This window comes from Diospyros lotus, chromosome 7 (assembly GCF_014633365.1).
Source record: "Diospyros lotus cultivar Yz01 chromosome 7, ASM1463336v1, whole genome shotgun sequence".
NCBI lineage: Eukaryota > Viridiplantae > Streptophyta > Magnoliopsida > Ericales > Ebenaceae > Diospyros > Diospyros lotus.
Genome location: NC_068344.1, coordinates 27,138,945 through 27,158,504, shown reverse-complemented (window position 1 = coordinate 27,158,504; position 19,560 = coordinate 27,138,945). Strand labels below are relative to the sequence as shown.

Here is a 19,560-nt window from a genome sequence, read left to right as displayed (position 1 = left end):
AATTGGATTCAAGAAAAAACACTCCAGTATCCAGTCTCCAAAATTAAATCTAGAAAAAAACACTCCAGAAATAAAAGATATTCAATATAGTTATCAAGGCTAACACTCCAGAAAAAATAATAACACCCCAGAAATATTTAATAGATAGTTTCACATTATAACACTCTAGAAAAAACTTTCACCTGATAATGATTCATGAAGGAAAATTCCAGCAAATTAACACCAACAAAGGCTAACACCAATTCATGAACAAAAATTCTAGCAAATAAAGATAACACCAACAAAAACATCACCATGCATTCACTCATAGTTAGAGCTACACAACAAAACAAATTAACAATTCAGTACCGCATTCATTCATTCATTCATTCACTCACTTACTCCAGTACAGCAAAAACATCACCATGCATTCATTCATTCATTCACCGCATAGCTGCACAATTCAGCTGAAATATCAATATGCATTCATTCATAGTTAAAGCAATACAAAAATAAAAGATATAGTGCCAAACAAGAATCCAAACCAGACATTCCGACCACAATGCCAAGATGTAGTGTTGAAGCCTAAAACTAGAAGCCCATCGCCAAGATATAGTGCTGCTGAAACAAGAATCCAATCCAATAATTCAGACCAAAATGCAAAATAACATAAACAATAATTGAAAACATAAACAATTAGATATTTGAAAACATAAACTAGATAGTAGAAAATATATATACTTATTACTTACAAATGCACGAGATCTTCAAAAATCTATATTTCCATATTGGATTTGAAAGTCGTGCTACTGTTGTTGTCTAAGGTAATCTTGTCAATTCTAAAATCAATACGCAAAATGAATTAGTTAATTTCAAAGTATTGAACTAAAATTTAAGTAAATTTAAAAAAAGAGTAAAACTCAACTTATTTTACTTTCTTCAAGTTGATCAACATGATCCAAATCTTCTTCAACACTCATTGGCATGGTAGACGATCGAAGCCAATCTTGCGTACAAATCAAACTTTCAACCACTTTAAGAGATAGAGAACTTCTAAATGGATCAAGTATTCGACCTCCAGTACTGAATGCAGACTCGAATGCAACAGTAGAAACTGGAATTGCCAATACATCCCGAGCCATAGAAGATAAAATAGGAAATCGATGACAATTTGCTTTCCACCATTTCAAGATATTAAAGTCTTTACTTAGAGGCTCACACATTTCACTAAAATACTTATCTAATTCTAAAGGCATATTTATAGAACCACTACCACTGCTACATTTGTGTTTTTTGAAGCGAGAAAAAAATAAATTTTCTGAGTCGTCCTCATCATCCGCCCCAACAATTGGAGTAGACACTCCAGATGACTCTCCATCATCACCTTGAGATCCTAACTTTTTTTTATATTCCTCGTACAAAGCTTGTAGGGCATTTTTTAATAACAAAATTACACCTGCACCTCTCTCACCCGGATACATCTCTTTTAGTACATATTCCATATACTCTAACTTGTACCTAGGATCAAGCACCACAACAATGTAAATTAGGTGACTTGTTTTGTGCGGATCCCCCCAATATTTATTGAATTTTTCCTTTATTTTTATAGCCATTTCCACCATTTCAAAATCGTCACTCTCCAGCCACCCTTGTAAGAGACAATGCATTTTACTAAACTCATGGAAAAATGTGTTGAAGGTGACATATTTGTTACTCGATACTCGCAAAGTTAGCTCATAAAAATGTTTCAACACTTTGACAAACATTCTGACATTTGTCCAATCTTCTGCCTTAAGTCTCCCATATATAATAATAACTTGATGCAAATCATTATTCCAATTACTTGTATTAAGATCAAGTTAAAAACAAGGATCTTCCTCATCAAATCTCTCAAAAGCCCTCTCAAACTTTTGAGCAATTTCTAACATCAAGTAAGTGAAATTCCATCTAGTTGTAACATCCAATGATAACAAGCCCTTATATTCAATTTTTTTCAGTTCAGCACATTGTTTGAATTTTCTCAATCTTGCTGGGGATTGTCTAACATATCTCACCGCATCCCTAACCCTTGTTATTGAATCATTTAGATCTTTCAACCCATGTTGTACAACTAGATTTATTATGTGAGCCACACACCTCATATGCAAAAATTGTCCATTCATAATTCTAGCATCCCATTTTGCCATTTTTTTCTTGAAATTACCCGCAACAACATCATTTGAACTAGCATTATCCATTGTCAAAGTAAAAACTCTATTGAGTTTTCATCCCATCAAACATCTCTCAATTGCCTTAGCAATGGCATCACCCTTATGACTACATATTGGACAAAAGTTTATGATTTTTTTCTTTAACGTCCAAGTATTGTCAATATAGTGTGTCGTTAAGCACATATAATTCATCCTTTGAATGGAGGTCCACGTGTCAATGATTAAGCAGACTCTTTGACAAGAATTTTTTAACTCATTCATCATGTTCAACCTCTCTTCATTGAATAACTCAAAACAATCACAAGCTATAGTCCAACGTGAAGGAAACCGAAATTTTGGACAAATAACATTCACGAAGTGTTGAAACCCCTCACACTCAACAAACTTGAAAGGCAACTCATCTACTATCAGCATATGACCTAAAGCCTTTCTTGCGAGCACTTGATCAAATTTTCAATTCACCACTACACCAATATTATCACCACCCTCTCTCTCACCCCCCCCCCGGTTGTAGATGATTGCAAATGTAATTTCATTTGACGAGATTCTATAGCATGAGGGTGTTTCTTACAAGTTTCCATATGATTCCTTAAAGTTGTTATCCCATTTTTTTTTTTATCACAGTTGAACTCCCTAGAACAATAGTTGCATTTTCCTTTAATCTGACCCTCATCACTTACAAATTTGGTAAAGTGATCCCATACATCTAACCTAGATCTTATTACTTTTCTCTTAGACTTTCCTAGTGATGTTGCACCTCTATCATCTTGAGGTTGGCTTGATGATACTATTGGTGTAGGCCTTGAACTATCATCATCATTCATAGGGATGTTTGTGGTGGGACCGTTGTCTTCTTCTCTAGCCATCTAAATTTAATACAATTGTAAGTAATTAATTTGTATTTAAAGAATGATGACACATAGTTGGAAAAGGAATCTAAGGCGTCGTTAAACCTAACAAATTCGTCTTAAATCCAAATCTAATTTAAACACATCCAAACAATAAACACAACACAATCATAAATAAAACATATATGATAATCTAAGTAAGATCTTAACAATTAAGTAACATTCTCTTTCAGCCTTTAATTTCATTTTAAAAAACTACAGTTTGCCAATCAAACTTGTAGAAAATCAAATCATATGGGAATTTTATATGATTTGATTTACTTACATTGCAAGATGAGGATGTTGACGCCATTTTGAATGAAGTCATAGTATCCTGTTACATTACAATCAATAATATTAGAAAAAGAAAACGTAGCGTCATAGTCACAATCAAAGAACAATGCTTAAAAATAACAATACCCAGTTATATTTTCCCTTTTTTGGGTTTTTCTGTTCTGATTGCAAAAAATAGAAGAAAACCAATAGCTATTACATGGAATGTATCTATAGGTTAAACAAATAGCAAATCACAAAACAGAACCAAATTTGAAATGATGAAATCAAAACATAAAACACAAAACAAAAACAACGAACCAAATCACCAAAGAGAAACAACGAATTCGCAAAGCCAAATCAAAGTATCGAAAGAGTAAACAAACAACAAGGGAAACCAACCAGATCGAACATTAAAATCAAAACCACACGACGATTAAGTTACTGAAATCATATTACCTTCTCAAATCTATGACGGCGATACCCGCAAGATTGTTCACTCCTAAGTTGTCGAAAGCCCGAAACCAACTAGATTGTTGACGCCTTGAGTCCTTGATAATGAGGAGGTGAGGACTGATGAGGGTGAAATGGGCTTAGGGTTTGCTATCGTGTCCAATAGGATGGGGGGTGGGCTGGGTCTCGGACTATCAGGTGAAGGTGTTTGGGTCTGACGGCGAGGGCGAGGTGAAGGTTAGCCGGTGACCTAGGGCTAGGGTCAATGCTTCGACGATCGGGGGGGTGGCTGTGTATCAGGTTATCAAGTGGAGGGGCTGGGTGTTGGGTGGGGAAGATTGAAGAAGCCGACGGTGAAGGGGCTTGAAGGCGTTTGGGTCTAACGACGATGGTGAGCTGAGGGTTGGCCGCCAATGACCTAGGGCTAGGGTTGATGTTTCGACAACGAGTGAGGGGGGACTGGCTGGGTGTTGGGTGAGGGAGAAACCGACGACGACGAATGCATTCGGCGGCTCCGACGGTGAGGGCGAGGTGAAGGTTGACGACGGGTGAGGCGGTCTCTCTCGGCTCGAGCGGGCTATCGGTATCGGGTGAGTGTGAGTGATGCCAAAAAGGAAGAAGAAAGGAATGCACACCCCTAGATGGGGGGGGGGGGGGTAGCAGCACACAGAGGTTAATTTTCTTGGAGCCTATTAGGTAGCTCGGGTCGGTTCGATTTTTCGAATATCTTTTCCCAAATAATCGAACCGAACCGATTATTCAAAAAATTTCCTTAACACTAACCGAACCCGAACCACCCACCACTAATAATCAAACCAAATTGACTGAATCGGCTGATTCAGTTCGATTTAATCGATTAAATCGATGTTTTGCTCAGCCCTAAACCCACCAACCCGAGATCCACCAGAGTGCCTCAATTAGTGGGGTGCAATGACGTCGTTTGTATTTAGCATCCTTAGGTAATTAAGTTGACGGTGTCGCACTGTTGTCATGCTCCACCACCACCACTAGACACCACCCCCCGCCCCCCTTAATTAATTATTGATTAATTTGGGCATTACACTATGCGCAACGCACTTGGTAGTTGTGGCGGCTTCTTGGTTTCTCACTTGTAGTTGTTGTGGCGTTTAAGCCGCTTTCATTTTTAAATACACATACTATTTATTACTATGCCTTTTCTGCCTCTCAATTGCCTTCCCCTCATTCTCCACCAAACCTCCGCTTTCTTTATTAATTATTACGCTATGTTATGTTTGGATTGAATGAATTAAAGTTTTTATTTTTTGAAATACCCTTAAACATAGTAAGTGAGAGAAAGATGGAAGGGGGCCAACCATGGACTATGAATTTCAATCAACCATAGCTAATATTTTTTAATATTTTAGTTTCAATTTTATATTAAATTTCACTTAATTTAAATAGATATTCGGGATAAATTTTAACTTAATTTAGTTTAGTTAATGTCGGTTCTTGGTCATTTTGTCATTTTAAAAGAATTTAGAGATTAATCTAGCAAAAATAAAAGTTTAAGGGGCGTATAAGCAAAAAACCTTAAAAGGTGTAAGATTTCATTTCCTTTCCTTTCGCATCAAAACTCAAACCATGCTCTCAGCTCTTTTAAATCCAATGAAATATATAAAAGTCAACAATAAATAAATAAATAGAAGCAACACTCTAGGAAGCTCATATTCCAGAATCTTGATAAAGCAGCGGTTCGGGTTCCCCCTTTGAAACTATATTAATTTTTTATTAAAATTATTCCAGTGCCTTCGCATAGTTAATTCTCTTTCATTATACTAATATAAAGTCTTAATTGCAGGTTTAATTATATAAATTTTAATTTATCTTTATTTCCATTTACAATTTTATTTTTTTATAAAACTCTTATAACTGGTATCATATTTAAAAAATTTCCACCTTTTCTTTTCATTATAGACTTGAGTCTATATTAATCTTTTTTTATATAATTAAATTATTTTAATCATGTCTCATAATCCATATCTCCAATAAAAATCACTTTTCACTTCATAAATTAACTCTTGTTTCACATAATCCAATAATTATATATATAAAAAACATATTTCTATTTTGTATTTTCCTGCATATTCACACATCTGTCATGACATTCTTAAGTATGTTAAGTCTATATTTTGCATATATTACTACTTTATTGCTCAACTTTGTCATTCCAAATTATTTTCTTCTATTATCAAAAACAAATAAACAAAGGTTGTCAAATAATTGAAACGCTTGATCTCCACCATATATAAACTTATGAACCCCACTGGTCCAGTGTTGGATTGACAATTTATTCAGCATAAAGCATTCACATAGGAATTTTACAAGAGGGTCATCTGTATACAATAAAGTTTACCAGTTCAAGGAATAGTTGCTAGGTTCTTATTTTCTACATCAAGCCAGCTGAACTTCAATCACTGTAACCTGACCCTTCTGATACATGGATGATTACCTACTATATCCTAGATAAAGCCAGACGATTTATACCAGAAATCTTTCAACGTAAGAAGAGCTCCATTCTTTAGCTAGGCAACAATGGGGTACGATGCACAAGTTGCAACACCTGCAATCAATTTTCAGTATTACTAACTAGGGCATTGCGGGCAGGACTTGAGACCATGTTAAATTGCTACTTTCTCATTCACCTCTTAAGTAAAAGGAAAAGGGCATTCATCAAGTTTTCAACAGAAACTAATTTCTTTGTAATTTATGAGTCATTTATTAACCCACAAAATGCCAAATATAGATCTAAGGGTTGAACTGGTCATAATTAAAAGGCTAGAGTGGTCTCTTCTGCGACCATGTTCAAACCTCTCTGGTAACGAGCCCACACACAGATTTCTATATGTGAGCTATTACGCAAGAGTTTACCCAGTGCACACCCAAAGGGTGTTAGTGCGGGTTCTCATTGATGGCCAAAAAAAAAAATGAGGACAGACTGGGCTGATTCTAAAATGTGCATAACAAAGAGACAGTCCAAAATTAGCATCGAAACTTACCACACATGTTTTTGCCCATCTCCATTTTGAAGTAGCCATTGTCACCCCAGTCTGCTCCCCATGAATTCTTAATAAGCCAATACGATATGCCATTTTCAACTCCATACCCGACAGCAACCACGGCATGGTTCACGTCCTGCCAAGGCATCGTAAATTGAATTAATGGCAGAGAACCGCTTTGGCAACGTAGGAGTGTATGCTTCTGGTTGCCATGCCCATGCATGATGACTTGCATTATGAAAATATGAGCATAACAATATGTGCTTGTATGAACCTTAATTGCATAAATTAACATAACAATTTAAGATCCCACTTGAACAGAGAAAAGGTTGGATGACAGTGGATTTAGCCAATTAGGAGGTAGATTCCCTGGAAAAGTTCATGGCAAATTATATCCATGAGGACAAGAGGAAATGTATAACTATCAAAAAACATAAATAAGCTCCTTTTGGCCCATTAATACATAAACTTCTTGATGATAAATGCCTTTCAGGATTTGCCAAATCCCTATTTCTCTTGCAGTCGCATAAATTATTGTTACTCTAAAAAATAACCACTAATATACTAAATGTTTAGATAATAATCTGGTCATGGCCTCTCGTCTCTATCCCTTCTTTCTTTTCTTTTCTTATTTGTGGTCTTTGAACCATTTTTTATCCCTAATTTTAGTTTTTAAGGTCTAATAGAGGTTGGTGAAGTTAAGCCCTTAGTAGCATGCCATCAAGGGACTTTACCAAGATGTTTTCACTATAACTTTAGTATTTTGAGAAATCTTCATTCATCTCTCATCCACATAATGAAGCATATTATATTAGAAATAAAACACTAACCATGGGAGAACTGCCACATTTGTTGCTGGTGTAAACTCCACTCTTGTATAAGCGGAAACCACTCACAACCTCAAATGCAACACTTACGGGCCTTACAAAAGCTACAGCATGTTTTAGTTCATCTTCAGCGCCCTGCACAAAATTTTTGAAGTCATCTCAGCTTGGGAATTTAAAGTGCTACACTGGAAGGTCAATACCATGTGCTTCAGCAGATTCAGTAATTGATGATAAGGTCCACAATCTAAAGATGCTAAGTTATACCGAGAAATAGTTGGTGATAGGTCAATGAACCAAAATTCATCATTATATTAGCAAAGGAACCGAGCCATTGGGCTTAAACAGGAAGGTCAAGCTGGCATTGGTCAGACAGGCATAGTCATATTGAATGGGTTTAGATCCATCTCAACAAGTCAGAACAAGCAATAATAAGGCCACATGCAAAATCTACAGAAATCAAGTTTGATCAACTCTACTTATAGACATCAACAAATTTCTTGTAATGCCAAGTTACTTTCAAATTGAAGAAAAAATAGACATAATCTTACCAGGGTAATGTTGACAGAATCAAGAACTTGGACACCAACATTTTCAGAAGAAAATTTGCATTCACCATCTTTTCCAGAGTAAGGGTATGCTTCCTCAGTGTCAAGGCCCCCATTGTATTTGATGTACTCAAAGGCCTGGGATGGCAACCCACCATTGCAGCCAAAGTTATTAAAAGCACCTGCACAGTCCACAAGCTGCTGCTCGGATAGAGAGATTCCCTTTCCAAATGACTGCTTGTATGCTGCCTCTAGAGAGCCAGTAGTGCTGCAAAAGAGCAATTAGTTGGGCCATAGTAAAGGTTACAAATTGTTTCTTTTCACTGCAAATTTGATTATTCTGATCTTTCTTCCAACCTGAATGTCCAGCATGATCCGCAATGACCTTGATTCTTGACTGGGCTGACTATTCCGGTCTCTCTCCAGTCTTTCTATAATCAGAAACACATATAAGATATTGGTTATGTTGTAGAATCGTGCCATAATAATCAAGAAATAAATTATAATTCTGACTTACAGATGTTTACAGATCCCCAAACAATATTCTTCAATAAATAGTATATTTGGTTCAAGTAAGATAAATAATTAAATATAAGCAATAATAAATAGATTTGTTTTATTTTCTTTTTTTAAATAAAAGAAAGAAGAATAAACTTTTTTTTTAGCTGCTTCAAAGGTAAATATTTAGACTGTTATTGATGTCCTGTATCTATATATATTTGTCCTGAGTAATGTTTTATGCACGTGCAACAACTTTGTATAGGAGGAGTTCAAATTGTACTTCTTGTAAATAAATGAACATTTCGCACATGAATCTTTGTAGAAGTTGGGAAATTATAAATCATTGCAGCTAAAATATTAAGGGTTTCTTGGTTGAAAGTTGTAGTAATCTGATTACATTTTTCAATAGCCTGATTCAATGCATAACACAACTTTGTACCAAATGCACCAAGCACCACACCGGAAGAATTCTCCCAGGAGGAGGAGAAGACAAATAGTACCGTTTCAGGAAGGACTTCATCAGTCAGCTTGTGATTGCCCTTCGTTGTGGCAGAACAGTTTTGTGCAGCACCTAACCTATGTTTGCGAAACTCTTCCCAGGTCCAATCAGCAAATTCTATTTGACAAGATATAAAGAATCAATCAATAAGAAGGAACCATAACTAATAACATCAGCAGCACTAAAACAACTGGTCTGTATCTATAGCCCAATGTCTTAGTGGGGTTTTACAAGTGGTCTATAAATGTATTATGATTCTTTGTAATGAGCAAGTAAATATCATAAACCCATGGATGCACCAACATATATGTGATTTTTTGTGTTGAGTACGTTGGGTAAAAATTACAACACAATGATCCATAGGATAATGATGACAATGATTTCTGAGATCAATAAACTCAAAATATCTAACAGAAAATCCCAATTATTTTTCTGTTACAAAATTTTGCTATCTGTTGAGCATCAATTTCACTCATACTAGTGGTTTGTGGTTTATTCATTTTCTCATAAATGCATAGAGCAATTTTTGAAGCAAAAGCTTCACGATAAACAAAGAAGGAAAACACAAGAGATGAAAGAGAACCTCGCTAAATCTTTATCGCCTCAGAAAAATGAACCAATACAGGAAATGAAGTGTAGCTAAGTATTTATACTTAGCTTAACTTGAACAACAAATGCGACTAACCGCCTAACAACTTTAACACTGCTTATAACAACTATAACAGAAACACAACTATAACAGTTACATTGATTTAATACAATAACAGCATAACAAAGAATACTGTACTTCAGCTGATTAAACATCAATTCCTTCTACATTCCCCCTCAAATAAGGCTCCATGGCAGATGGAAAATAATTGATCTCTAGCTTGTCTGGAGTGGCAACATGGCTGTGATACATAGGTGACAGCTTGAGACCAAGCTTGTTACATAGGAACAAAAATCTGTCCTTTGACAATCCTTTAATAAAAATGTCAGTCACTTGATGAAGAGTAGGAACATATCTATTTTCAACATCACCATTCTCTACTTTCTCCCGAACAAAACGCACATCAATCTCAATGTACTTGGTACGAGAATGAAAAACTGGATTCTCAGTTATACTTTTGGCTGTTAGGTTATTACACCATAGAATTGGAGTATGAGCACATGAATAACCTAACTCAAAAAAAAAAGACTTGAGCCACAAAACCTCAATCACCCCTGTGCTATAGCCCTATATTCAGCTTCGCCAACAAATCTGTCCACCACAGATTGTTTTCTTGACCCCCAAACTAATAAGTTCTTGCCAAGAAAGGCACATAACCCATTGGTAGACCTTTTAATGACCTTACAGCCCGCATGATCAGAATCAGTATAAACAGTTAAAAGACAAATCACTAGGGGAAGGAGCAAACAACAGACCTAGACCAACAGTCCCCTTAAGATACCGAAGCAACCGTTTGCAAGCTAACCAATGTTGCAATTTTAGAGAGGACAAAAATTGACTCAACTTATTCACCACAAATGCTATATATGGCCGAGTATATATCAAATACTGAAGAGAACCAATGATGGTTCTATAAAGAGATGGCTCAGAAAATAAATCACCCTCATCAGTCAATGAAACGCCCAGATACATTAGGGTAGCATAGGGCTTGCAATCTTACATTGCTACCTTTTTCAATAAATCCAAAGTCTATTTGGATTGAGTGAGATATATACCAGTGGAGTCTCTATAAGCTTTAAATCCTAGGAAGTAATTGACAGATCCTAGAGTCTTGAGGGCAAAACGAGTATCCAAATCCTGAATACATGCTTGAAGAGCTATAGAATCAAACCCTGTAACAAGAATATCATCCATATACACCAAAATAAATAACACATACTTGGAGGTTCTTTTAATAAATAGAGAAGCATCAAAAACAACTCTTATGAAGCCCTAATCTTGCAAGGCAGGCAGGCCTTAGTTTTGTGTACCAAGCTCGAGGAGCTTGTTTAAGACCGACCATAAAGGGACTTTTTCAATCTACAAACATGAGAAGGAAATTGGGAACTCACAAAGCCTTCAGGCTGTGACATGAACACCTTTTCAGTTACATCACCATTAAGAAAAGCATTGTTAACATCAACTTGCTGAATATCCCAGCCAAAAGTAACAACCACGAAAAACAATACCTGAATAGTAGGAGCCTTGATAACAGGACTAAATGTTTCTACATAGTCAATCCTAGGAGTTTGAAGGAAACCCATAGCTACTAACCGAGCCTTATGCTTGAGAATTGACCCATCAAAATTATACTTAACTCTAAACACCCACTTACATCCAATTAGATTCATATCTGAAGAAAAGGGAACAAGTTCCCATATATGATTATGTTGCAATGCAGAAAATTCCTCTTCCATAGCTCTAACCCAATTAAAATCTAAGAGAGCTTCATGAACAAAATTGGGTTCTAGGGAACTCACTAAGGCATGAGAAGAGGTGACAACAAGCTACTTAGATTTGGATCTGGTGACCATAGGATGAATGGAAGGAGCTGGTGCTGCTTTATGTTTGGGTAACTTGGGTGGAATTGGTTGTTGATCAGAGTTAGTAGGCAAGGGATAAGTAAAAGAAGAAAAATCAGCAGAAATAGAAGGAGATAAGGTGGGGATAGAGGGTTGTGCTACTTGAGGAAAAGAAGAAGTAGAAGAGAAGGAAGGAAGAGAATAAAGAAACATAGTGGAAGGAATGTTAGATGTTGTCTGGGAGTGACAAGAAAAGCAAGAGTTGGAAACAACAAAAGAGGAAAGGGGTCCTCCTCTGGATTAAACTGCACATGTCTAGACACATAGACTCTTCCCGATGGATACAAACACTTATATCCAGCTTGAACATGGCTATGACCAAGAAACACACACTTGGTAGAATGAAAATTGAATTTGTGCTTGTTATAGAGTCTAAGATAAGGAAAACAAGCACATCCAAAGGGCTGAAGTTGCAGATAATTGGGTTGTTAGTAGTAAAGAAGTTCAAAAGGGGACTAAAACTTAAGAGGTGAGGCGAGCAATAGGTTTATGGTATAGACAGTAGTTTGAAATGCTTCTACCCAACATTTCAAGGACATATGAGCATAAGCTAATAATGTAAGACACATCTCAGCTACATGTCGATATTTTCTTTCAACTACACCATTTTGTTGGTGTGTATAAGGGCAAGTAACCAAGGCTGAATGCCATAGGTATGAAAATATGGGAAAAAGGCTTTAAATTCTTCACCATTATCAGTTTGTAGAGCCTTAAGTTTGGATTGATACTGTAATTCAGCGAATTTGTGGAAGGTTTTAAAATGGGTCAAGGCATCAAATTTTAGTTTCAAGGGATATAGCTATGTATACCTAGTGTAAGCATCAACAAAAATAATATAATATCAATACCCCTCAGTAGAAATGACAGGAGAAGGACTCCACAAATTTGAATAAACCAACTCTAAAGGCTTCTTTGCTGTGATTTTACAATTAGCAAAAGGTAGCTAATGTAATTTTCCCATTTTGCAAAAATCACAAAAGGAAAGACTAGAAGTGGAACAAGGAATTTTGATTTTATTCAAAATGAACTAAAGTATATGAAAAGAAAGATGCCCTAATCTGACATGCCATTGCTAACACACACTACTAACATGGGCTACATTTATACTAGAAGACATATTAGAAGAGGACAGACTATGTCCTTTACATTTATTCAAAGAGGTAGGGACAATAATAGCAAAAGTTTTGGGCTTGGCAGAGGAAACAGCCTTGGATACAGCATGAGCAAATGCTGGAGCCAACTGGTAGAACCCATCTTTAAGAATTCCTTAAAGTAGCACCAACCTTAAATCCTTGTCCTTAATCAAACAAGAATCAGAATGAAACTCAGCAATCACATTATGATCCCTAGTAAACTGAGAAACACTAATAAGATTTTTCTTCATATTAGGAATATGAAGAACGTTAGGTAAAGAAATGATGGAAGTGGGAGTCATTTGGGTATACAATTGACTAAGTCCAACATTAGAGATAGAAAGTTTCTTACCATTACCCATGGCAACTTTGTCACTGCCATTGTATGGAGAGTGAAGAGAAAGGTTGCTAAGGCTGGAAGTAATGTGGTTTGTGGCTCCTGAATCTACAAACCAAGAAAGTTCCCCATGATAGGACAAGAAGGAAGAGGATTGAGATTGTGTTTCTGAAGGTTGGGGCAAATAGCCATAGTGAGCCCCTGGTACAGACCCTATTTCAATCAAGAAAGCTTCATTAGACTCATTGGGAGTAGCTATAAAGGCCTGTGGATCAAACTGCAACATGTTACCACCTCTGCTTGTTGATTTGAAGTACATGGAAAATGTCCATCAAACCTATGATAGCATTTGTCCACAAAATGATCAGGCTTACCACACAACTAACAATAGATTCTCCTACCCATAGACCTGCCATGACCTCTTCTTCCTCTATGCATATAACCACCTCCACATGAAACAAAACCTCCTCTATTAGAGCCATTTCCATTTCTAGACCACTGAGAGGCAACATTAACATGCATAGACGACAATGAACCAGAATCGAAATTAAGCACAGACGAACTAGACATATTCTTTGTAGCAAGTCTTTGTTCATGCATCAATAAAAGATATTGCACCTTCTCTATGTTTATTTCATCCATCTAATAAGTAATGAGACTAATGACAGTCTCATAATCATTGTCTAACCTGTTGAGAATAGCCATCAACAAATCTTTATTGTTTAGAGGTTCTCCAATAACCGCTAGGGCATGTCCTATGGTCTTAATTTTCAAAACATAATCATTGACAGAAAGATCTTCATCTTTATAGATCTTAATTGTTGCTTTAATTGAAATGACTTAGCAACAGTTTGTTGAGAATAAAGATTTTCAAGAACATTCCATACCTCGACAAATGATTCACAATGAATCAGTTGTACAAGAACTTCTTTCTCTATCGTAGAAAATAGCTAACCTAGCAACAATCGATCTGACCTAATCCAATTGAGGTACTCAGGATTGACTACCTGAGACTCAGAATTGGAGGTGGCTAGATTAGAGACGTACTTCGAAGGTGGTAGAAACTTGTTGATGAAAGGCAGAAGATCAAAAGCCCTAATTGTGGCCAAGATCTGTGCCTTCCAGAATAGGTAGTTGCCAAAATCTAGCTTGATCGGTATGAAGTTAAATGCTTTCGCCACTACTGAGAAGTCGGACTGTGGGGCCGATGACAGAGAGGAAGAAGAACTGAATTTAGGATTAGAGGCCATCAACGCAATTCTAGAACTCTGATACCATGAAGCAAGAGCTTCACGATGAACAAAGACGGAAAACGCGAGAGATGAAAGAGAACCTCACTAAATCTTTATTGCCTTAGAAAAATGAATCAATACATGAAATGAATTGTAGCTTAGCTAACTTGAACAACAAATGCGACTAACTGCCTAACAACTTTAACGCTGCTTATAACAACTATAACAGAAACACAACTATAATAGTTACATTAATTCAATACAATAACATCATAACAAAGAATATTGTACGACAGCTAATCAAACATCAATTCCTTCTACAATTTTAAATTGGATTTGGTTTGCTTTATACCTCAATCACTTAGATAGGTCTTTGTGCTCTCATCTATACCTTTTAAGCCAAATTTAGAAAAAAAGTATAGGGCTAGACCTAACATGGAAAATGCCTACCACAAATCTTTCTCCCCCCAACCCTCTTGAAAACACGTGGTCACTTAACTCTCTTCTGTAATTGACAAAGCAACATACTTCTGCAACTTAAATTTCCATAAAACAACTTCTTATGCAAAAGTAAAAAAGCAACCTAACGTGCATAATTTGCCATCAAGTTACATGCCACATATACATCTATGAACCCTTCAAAAGCTGATTTTTCACCATTAACGTGATAATCAAGTTATTATACTTGCATACAATCCTATTTTACCTGTTTAGGTATGGGATTTTCTGTCTAAAATAATTGTTTAATCTTTAGATATCCTCCTCCTCACTACCAAGTTTGAGCCTATGATGTTTAATTTTTAAAATTTAGATATACTTTGCCTGTTAATGTGTTCTTTATGTTATTTTATTTTTTTAAATTTTAATGGTAATTTAGAACATGTGAGACATTTATATCATGGAAAACAACTGACAACATATTAAGCCTTAATCCTACAAGGTGGGATTAGCCACATGGAATCTATCTCATCAATCATCTCTATCTATAGCCATGTCTTCTTTAAGGTTACTAAACAGGTCATGCTTAAAGAAAATTACCGTATATCCTCAAACAGGAAACGTGTACATATGCACAAAAGCTTATTTGTATCCTTCTGTTAATACTGATGTGTTTATATTTCTTTCTTAATATGAACCTGGAACATGTGAACCAAATTCATAAGATTACGTCAGGTCTCTTCACTTACAAATGGATCGAAAAAATAAAACAACAGATGGAAAGAATTGAAAAAAATATAAAAATATGAGATAGTCTAACGCTCAATTGGGCCAATTAGCAAATGAAGAAAAGGCTTAACAACTAATCTAAGAGGATCCATCAAAGGATGAATTACCGTCCTACAAAATTTTTTTGGAAAATCATCACAACCAACTTCCAAGAAGCTTAGGCTAATTTATAACTTGTTCCAGAATTCGGAACCAACTCATTTCCAAAAATTGACATACTTATTTTTTTTAAAATTAAAGAGCTAAAGCTTTCATTGATCATACTCCGAAAAAAGCAAAGGTCAGACGGACAAACTAACAGAAAACTTCAATTAAAAAGCTTTTAAGCCACAAGAGCAGATACTCAATTCCAGCAACCAACAAGCAAGTACGCAAAAGATGCATATACTTTGTTTATGTATAGATGTACTTGGATAGGCAAAAAAGGCAGAAAGTGACTTACCGTTGACTCCAAGAGTGTAGGAAAGGCCTTTTTTGTTGTGCGATCTGATGAGCTTCAAGTTCTCTGAGAAAATCCCGAACCGCAGTTTGGTTTCTTCGGCCGTCTCATACCTCTTCCCATACCTGAAAAAGGTTCAGAGTGAGAGCGATCAGATGGAAAATCAAGTTGATCGGACGGCGGAAAACGGATCTTCACCTGTGGGCGAAGCGAGCAAAGGCGAGAGCGCGACGGCTCTGGCCGACGACTTCGAGCACAGAGGACTCGAAGTCGCGAAAAGCGTCCGATACGACTGTCCGAATGGGATTCTCGTCGTCGAAGGTCGACGCCGATGATCGGACGGCGATGAAGAGGACGAGTAACAGGCCGAGGAAGAAATTGCGATCCATCTGATAATGATTCACTCTCTCTCTCTCCGTGTGTGGGCCTGAGTTGAGAGAACGGGGGGGAGAGAAGATTGCGTTTTTATATAACAGAATCGGGTTTGGTGGGTCCCCGGCATGGAGATTCCCAATTTTTGTGTGGTGTACGCAAGGGCGGGCAAAAATTTAGTTTATCCGAACTACTTAAATTAAATTGATTAAATTCGTTGGTTCATTTTGATTTTTTTTATACCAATTTAATTTAGTTAAATTTTTTTAAAAATTTAGTTTTATATTTTTTAATTAAAAAAATTTGAACTAACTGATTCAAACAAATTTTAAAATGATATTATTTTGATATTTATAAAATAAAATTTTTTATTTAATTTTATATATTTTTTTAATTTAATCGATTCAGTTATACTCATATAGTTTGGATTCGATTTTTCAAATTAATCAATTAATTCTGTTTTTCTCTTCAATTAAGTTTAATTAATTAATAAATTTCGATCAATTTAATAATTAAACTAACTATTTACACACCTCAAAATATATAATTTATTCACTTTTATCTTGAGAGGCTTAATCAAAGTCGTTCATTTCCATTTTGGCGTTGCCTCCTTGGAAAAAGTTGAACTAACCCGCTTGCTTCCGAATTTTATTCAATTTAGTAAATATTTTTAATATTTTAATTTTAATTTTTAGCAATTAATCACAAGTTGTCACATTACCGTTAGTTCTTTGGGTTTATAAACCCAATATATTTTTTCAACCAAGATACGTTGCGTCTTGTTAAAGGTAGTGATGGGTTTAGATAAAATTAAAAATAAAAGTGATTTAGTGAGCTTGATTTAATTTTGAGTATAATCTACGTGGATCATTTTATATGATTTTAAATTAATATTTATGATGTCAAAATTACAATTTTTTTTAAATGTCAAATATTAAATCTAAATTGAAAGATTAAATTATAGGAGATTTTTTATAAACTAAATATAAAGACTATGGGTATAACTACTAAATTTTAAACTCTAAATCTTAAACATTAAAAAGAAGATCGTAAATGTTAATGTCCATAAAAATTAATAAGTTGTACACCTAAGGAGGAAATGGTAAAATAGACGAGCTAAAAATTTTAAATTCAAGTCTCATAAACTTTAATTGATTCTTAATAAATTTTAACACAATATAAACAAATTTGTAAAAAGAATAAATTATTTTTAGAAACATTATAAGTGTTATTCATAGGCAAAAGTCCATTAAAATATCAAAAAAGTCCAAAAGCTCAAAATAACTTTTTAAACTAAAAGACGTAAATTTTTCATACGTAATGGGTATATACAAACGCACAAACTAAATAATTTTAACATTCAAAGATTTCTTCGAATAACTAAGAAAAGAACAAGTTATTATCCATAAAAAATTCTAATCCTAGTAGATTTCAAAATGTCATAATCTTAATTCCAATCAAATTAAGAAAAATAAGGATAAACGTTATTGATAAAAATCTTATATTTAATATAATTTTTATTTTAATATAATTTTTATTTTAACATAATCTTAATTCCAATCAAATTAAGAAAAGTACGTATCTAATATTTATTTTAATATAATTTTTATCATTTTTAGTATTTGAATTAAACATCAGAGTGTTTATATAGAAATTTTCTCACACCATTTGATTGTTTCCTTATCACCTTGGTAATAATATTTTTAATTAAATAAAATTATTATTATATTCAAATAATAAGAAGAAGTATCGAATATAATAAATTTGGAAAATATGGCAGGAGGCTTCCAACCAGTAGTCGTGAACTTGAAAAGTCAATTTAGAGCGCGGTTAAATTGAGCCCCACGGATTTTGGAATACTCGTACGTAATTGTCAAAGTGACGCGCGGCGTGAGCTGTGATGGGATGGGATGGGATGGTTTGGTTTGGTGGTTACATTTCTTCATACTTTTTTTTGTTTACGAGCTCGTCACTATCCATCCATCAGTCACCTCACCACCTCCCTCGCTTCCGTGCAAGCATAAGCATCCCTTGCTGACTGCGGACTCCTCTTTTGAATTTATTTCTAATTTCTAAAAGCATGCATTTACTGACTATTAATTATCGTGGAACATTTAGTAATTAATTATTTTTTAATGTATATAGTATATTAAACCAATCAAAAGGGTGGCTTCTCAATATATACACTTTGTTTGAATGACAGTAGCTAGCATTGTTCTATTTTTGAAAAGCATGCATGTTCTCGAATGCTCTAGTAGCAGTAATGAGCAAGAAATGAGGTCATTAATTGGCGGGTAGCAAGCAAACGTACGGCCAATGACTTATTAACGGCCTAACAAAATGCAATTTTTTTCCCTTTTTATAATCACCTTAATGAATAATTTTCTTTTATGTAAATTACATCCTAACCTCAAGGTTTGGCAATTTGTGGCTTAAAATGTTTTAGAAAGTTCTTTGGCTCCTCTTTTATTTTTCTTTGTTTGAATGTCTCATTCAAACATATTTTTAAATTCTTATAATTTAAAAATATTTTTGAATGACTTAGTTGCTTAGGTATTTTTTTGCTCCCGACACATCTTTTAGAGATATTTTTAAATTAATAAATAAAGTAAAAATTAAAAATCATATTGTCGATGTTTAAATTTGGTCAACCGTTATTCGTTTTGCCCATTCTGAGAAATGAATACGAAAAGGGAAAAGAGAGAACGCACCAAGTGGATATGGATGGTTCGGTCAAAGCTCTGCCGGCCAACTAAATATAGGAGGAGGAGATGTCATCTCCACATATCTTGTGCTTTTGCAGGTGATGGGACTATATACTGGTGCCAGTGAGGTTTCCCAGGTGGCAACATAGCGTTGATTGATCCTTCATTAATGTGGATGGAATCTGAGACGGACGCACGAATACTCAGTAGAGGCTGCAATAATGTTGTTGCAGGCTGGTATATAGGGCTAGGATGAGATCGTCATGGGCTAAGAGATGGGCCAGGAGAGATGCCAGATTAGGCCCAGACGGTCCAACCATAATGATGTCTAGCCCATTATTATTCCGTGCTCTTCTCACTCATGCGAGCTGAAT

General features: G+C 35.2%; 1 protein-coding gene and 1 long non-coding RNA gene across 3 annotated transcripts; both read right to left on the bottom strand.

The window, feature by feature from the left end:
* Nucleotides 1-216: 216 nt before the first annotated feature.
* On the bottom strand, nucleotides 217-3,448 carry LOC127806097 (uncharacterized). 2 transcript variants are annotated; one of them, XR_008024344.1, is made up of 4 exons: nucleotides 3,363-3,448; nucleotides 905-985; nucleotides 732-818; nucleotides 217-600 (listed from the first exon to the last, which is right to left on the bottom strand). It is a non-coding gene; the product is annotated as an uncharacterized LOC127806097 (long non-coding RNA). The 2 variants fall into 2 exon arrangements; XR_008024343.1 differs by having other exon boundaries at nucleotides 217-597.
* Nucleotides 3,449-6,040: 2,592 nt separating this feature from the next.
* On the bottom strand, nucleotides 6,041-16,555 carry LOC127806095 (thiol protease aleurain-like). Its single transcript, XM_052343110.1, has 8 exons — nucleotides 16,308-16,555; nucleotides 16,113-16,234; nucleotides 9,193-9,308; nucleotides 8,549-8,622; nucleotides 8,195-8,459; nucleotides 7,650-7,781; nucleotides 6,820-6,955; nucleotides 6,041-6,383 (listed from the first exon to the last, which is right to left on the bottom strand). Exons 1-8 carry the CDS (start codon nucleotides 16,496-16,498, stop codon nucleotides 6,346-6,348), a joined length of 1,074 nt encoding a protein of 357 aa, XP_052199070.1. The 5' UTR covers nucleotides 16,499-16,555; the 3' UTR covers nucleotides 6,041-6,345.
* Between the last annotated feature and the right edge of the window lie 3,005 nt (nucleotides 16,556-19,560).

Bases quoted from the DNA above. Each gene is read 5' to 3' on its own strand.
- LOC127806095 (XM_052343110.1), bottom strand. From the start codon at position 16,498: ATGGATCGCAATTTCTTCCTCGGCCTGTTACTCGTCCTCTTCATCGCC. The intron at 9,309-16,112 runs GTAAGTCACTTT...CTTGTCAAATAG, and splicing joins CTACACTCTTGGAGTCAACG to AATTTGCTGATTGGACCTGG. The intron at 8,460-8,548 runs GTTGGAAGAAAG...GCTCTTTTGCAG, and splicing joins GGATCATGCTGGACATTCAG to CACTACTGGCTCTCTAGAGG.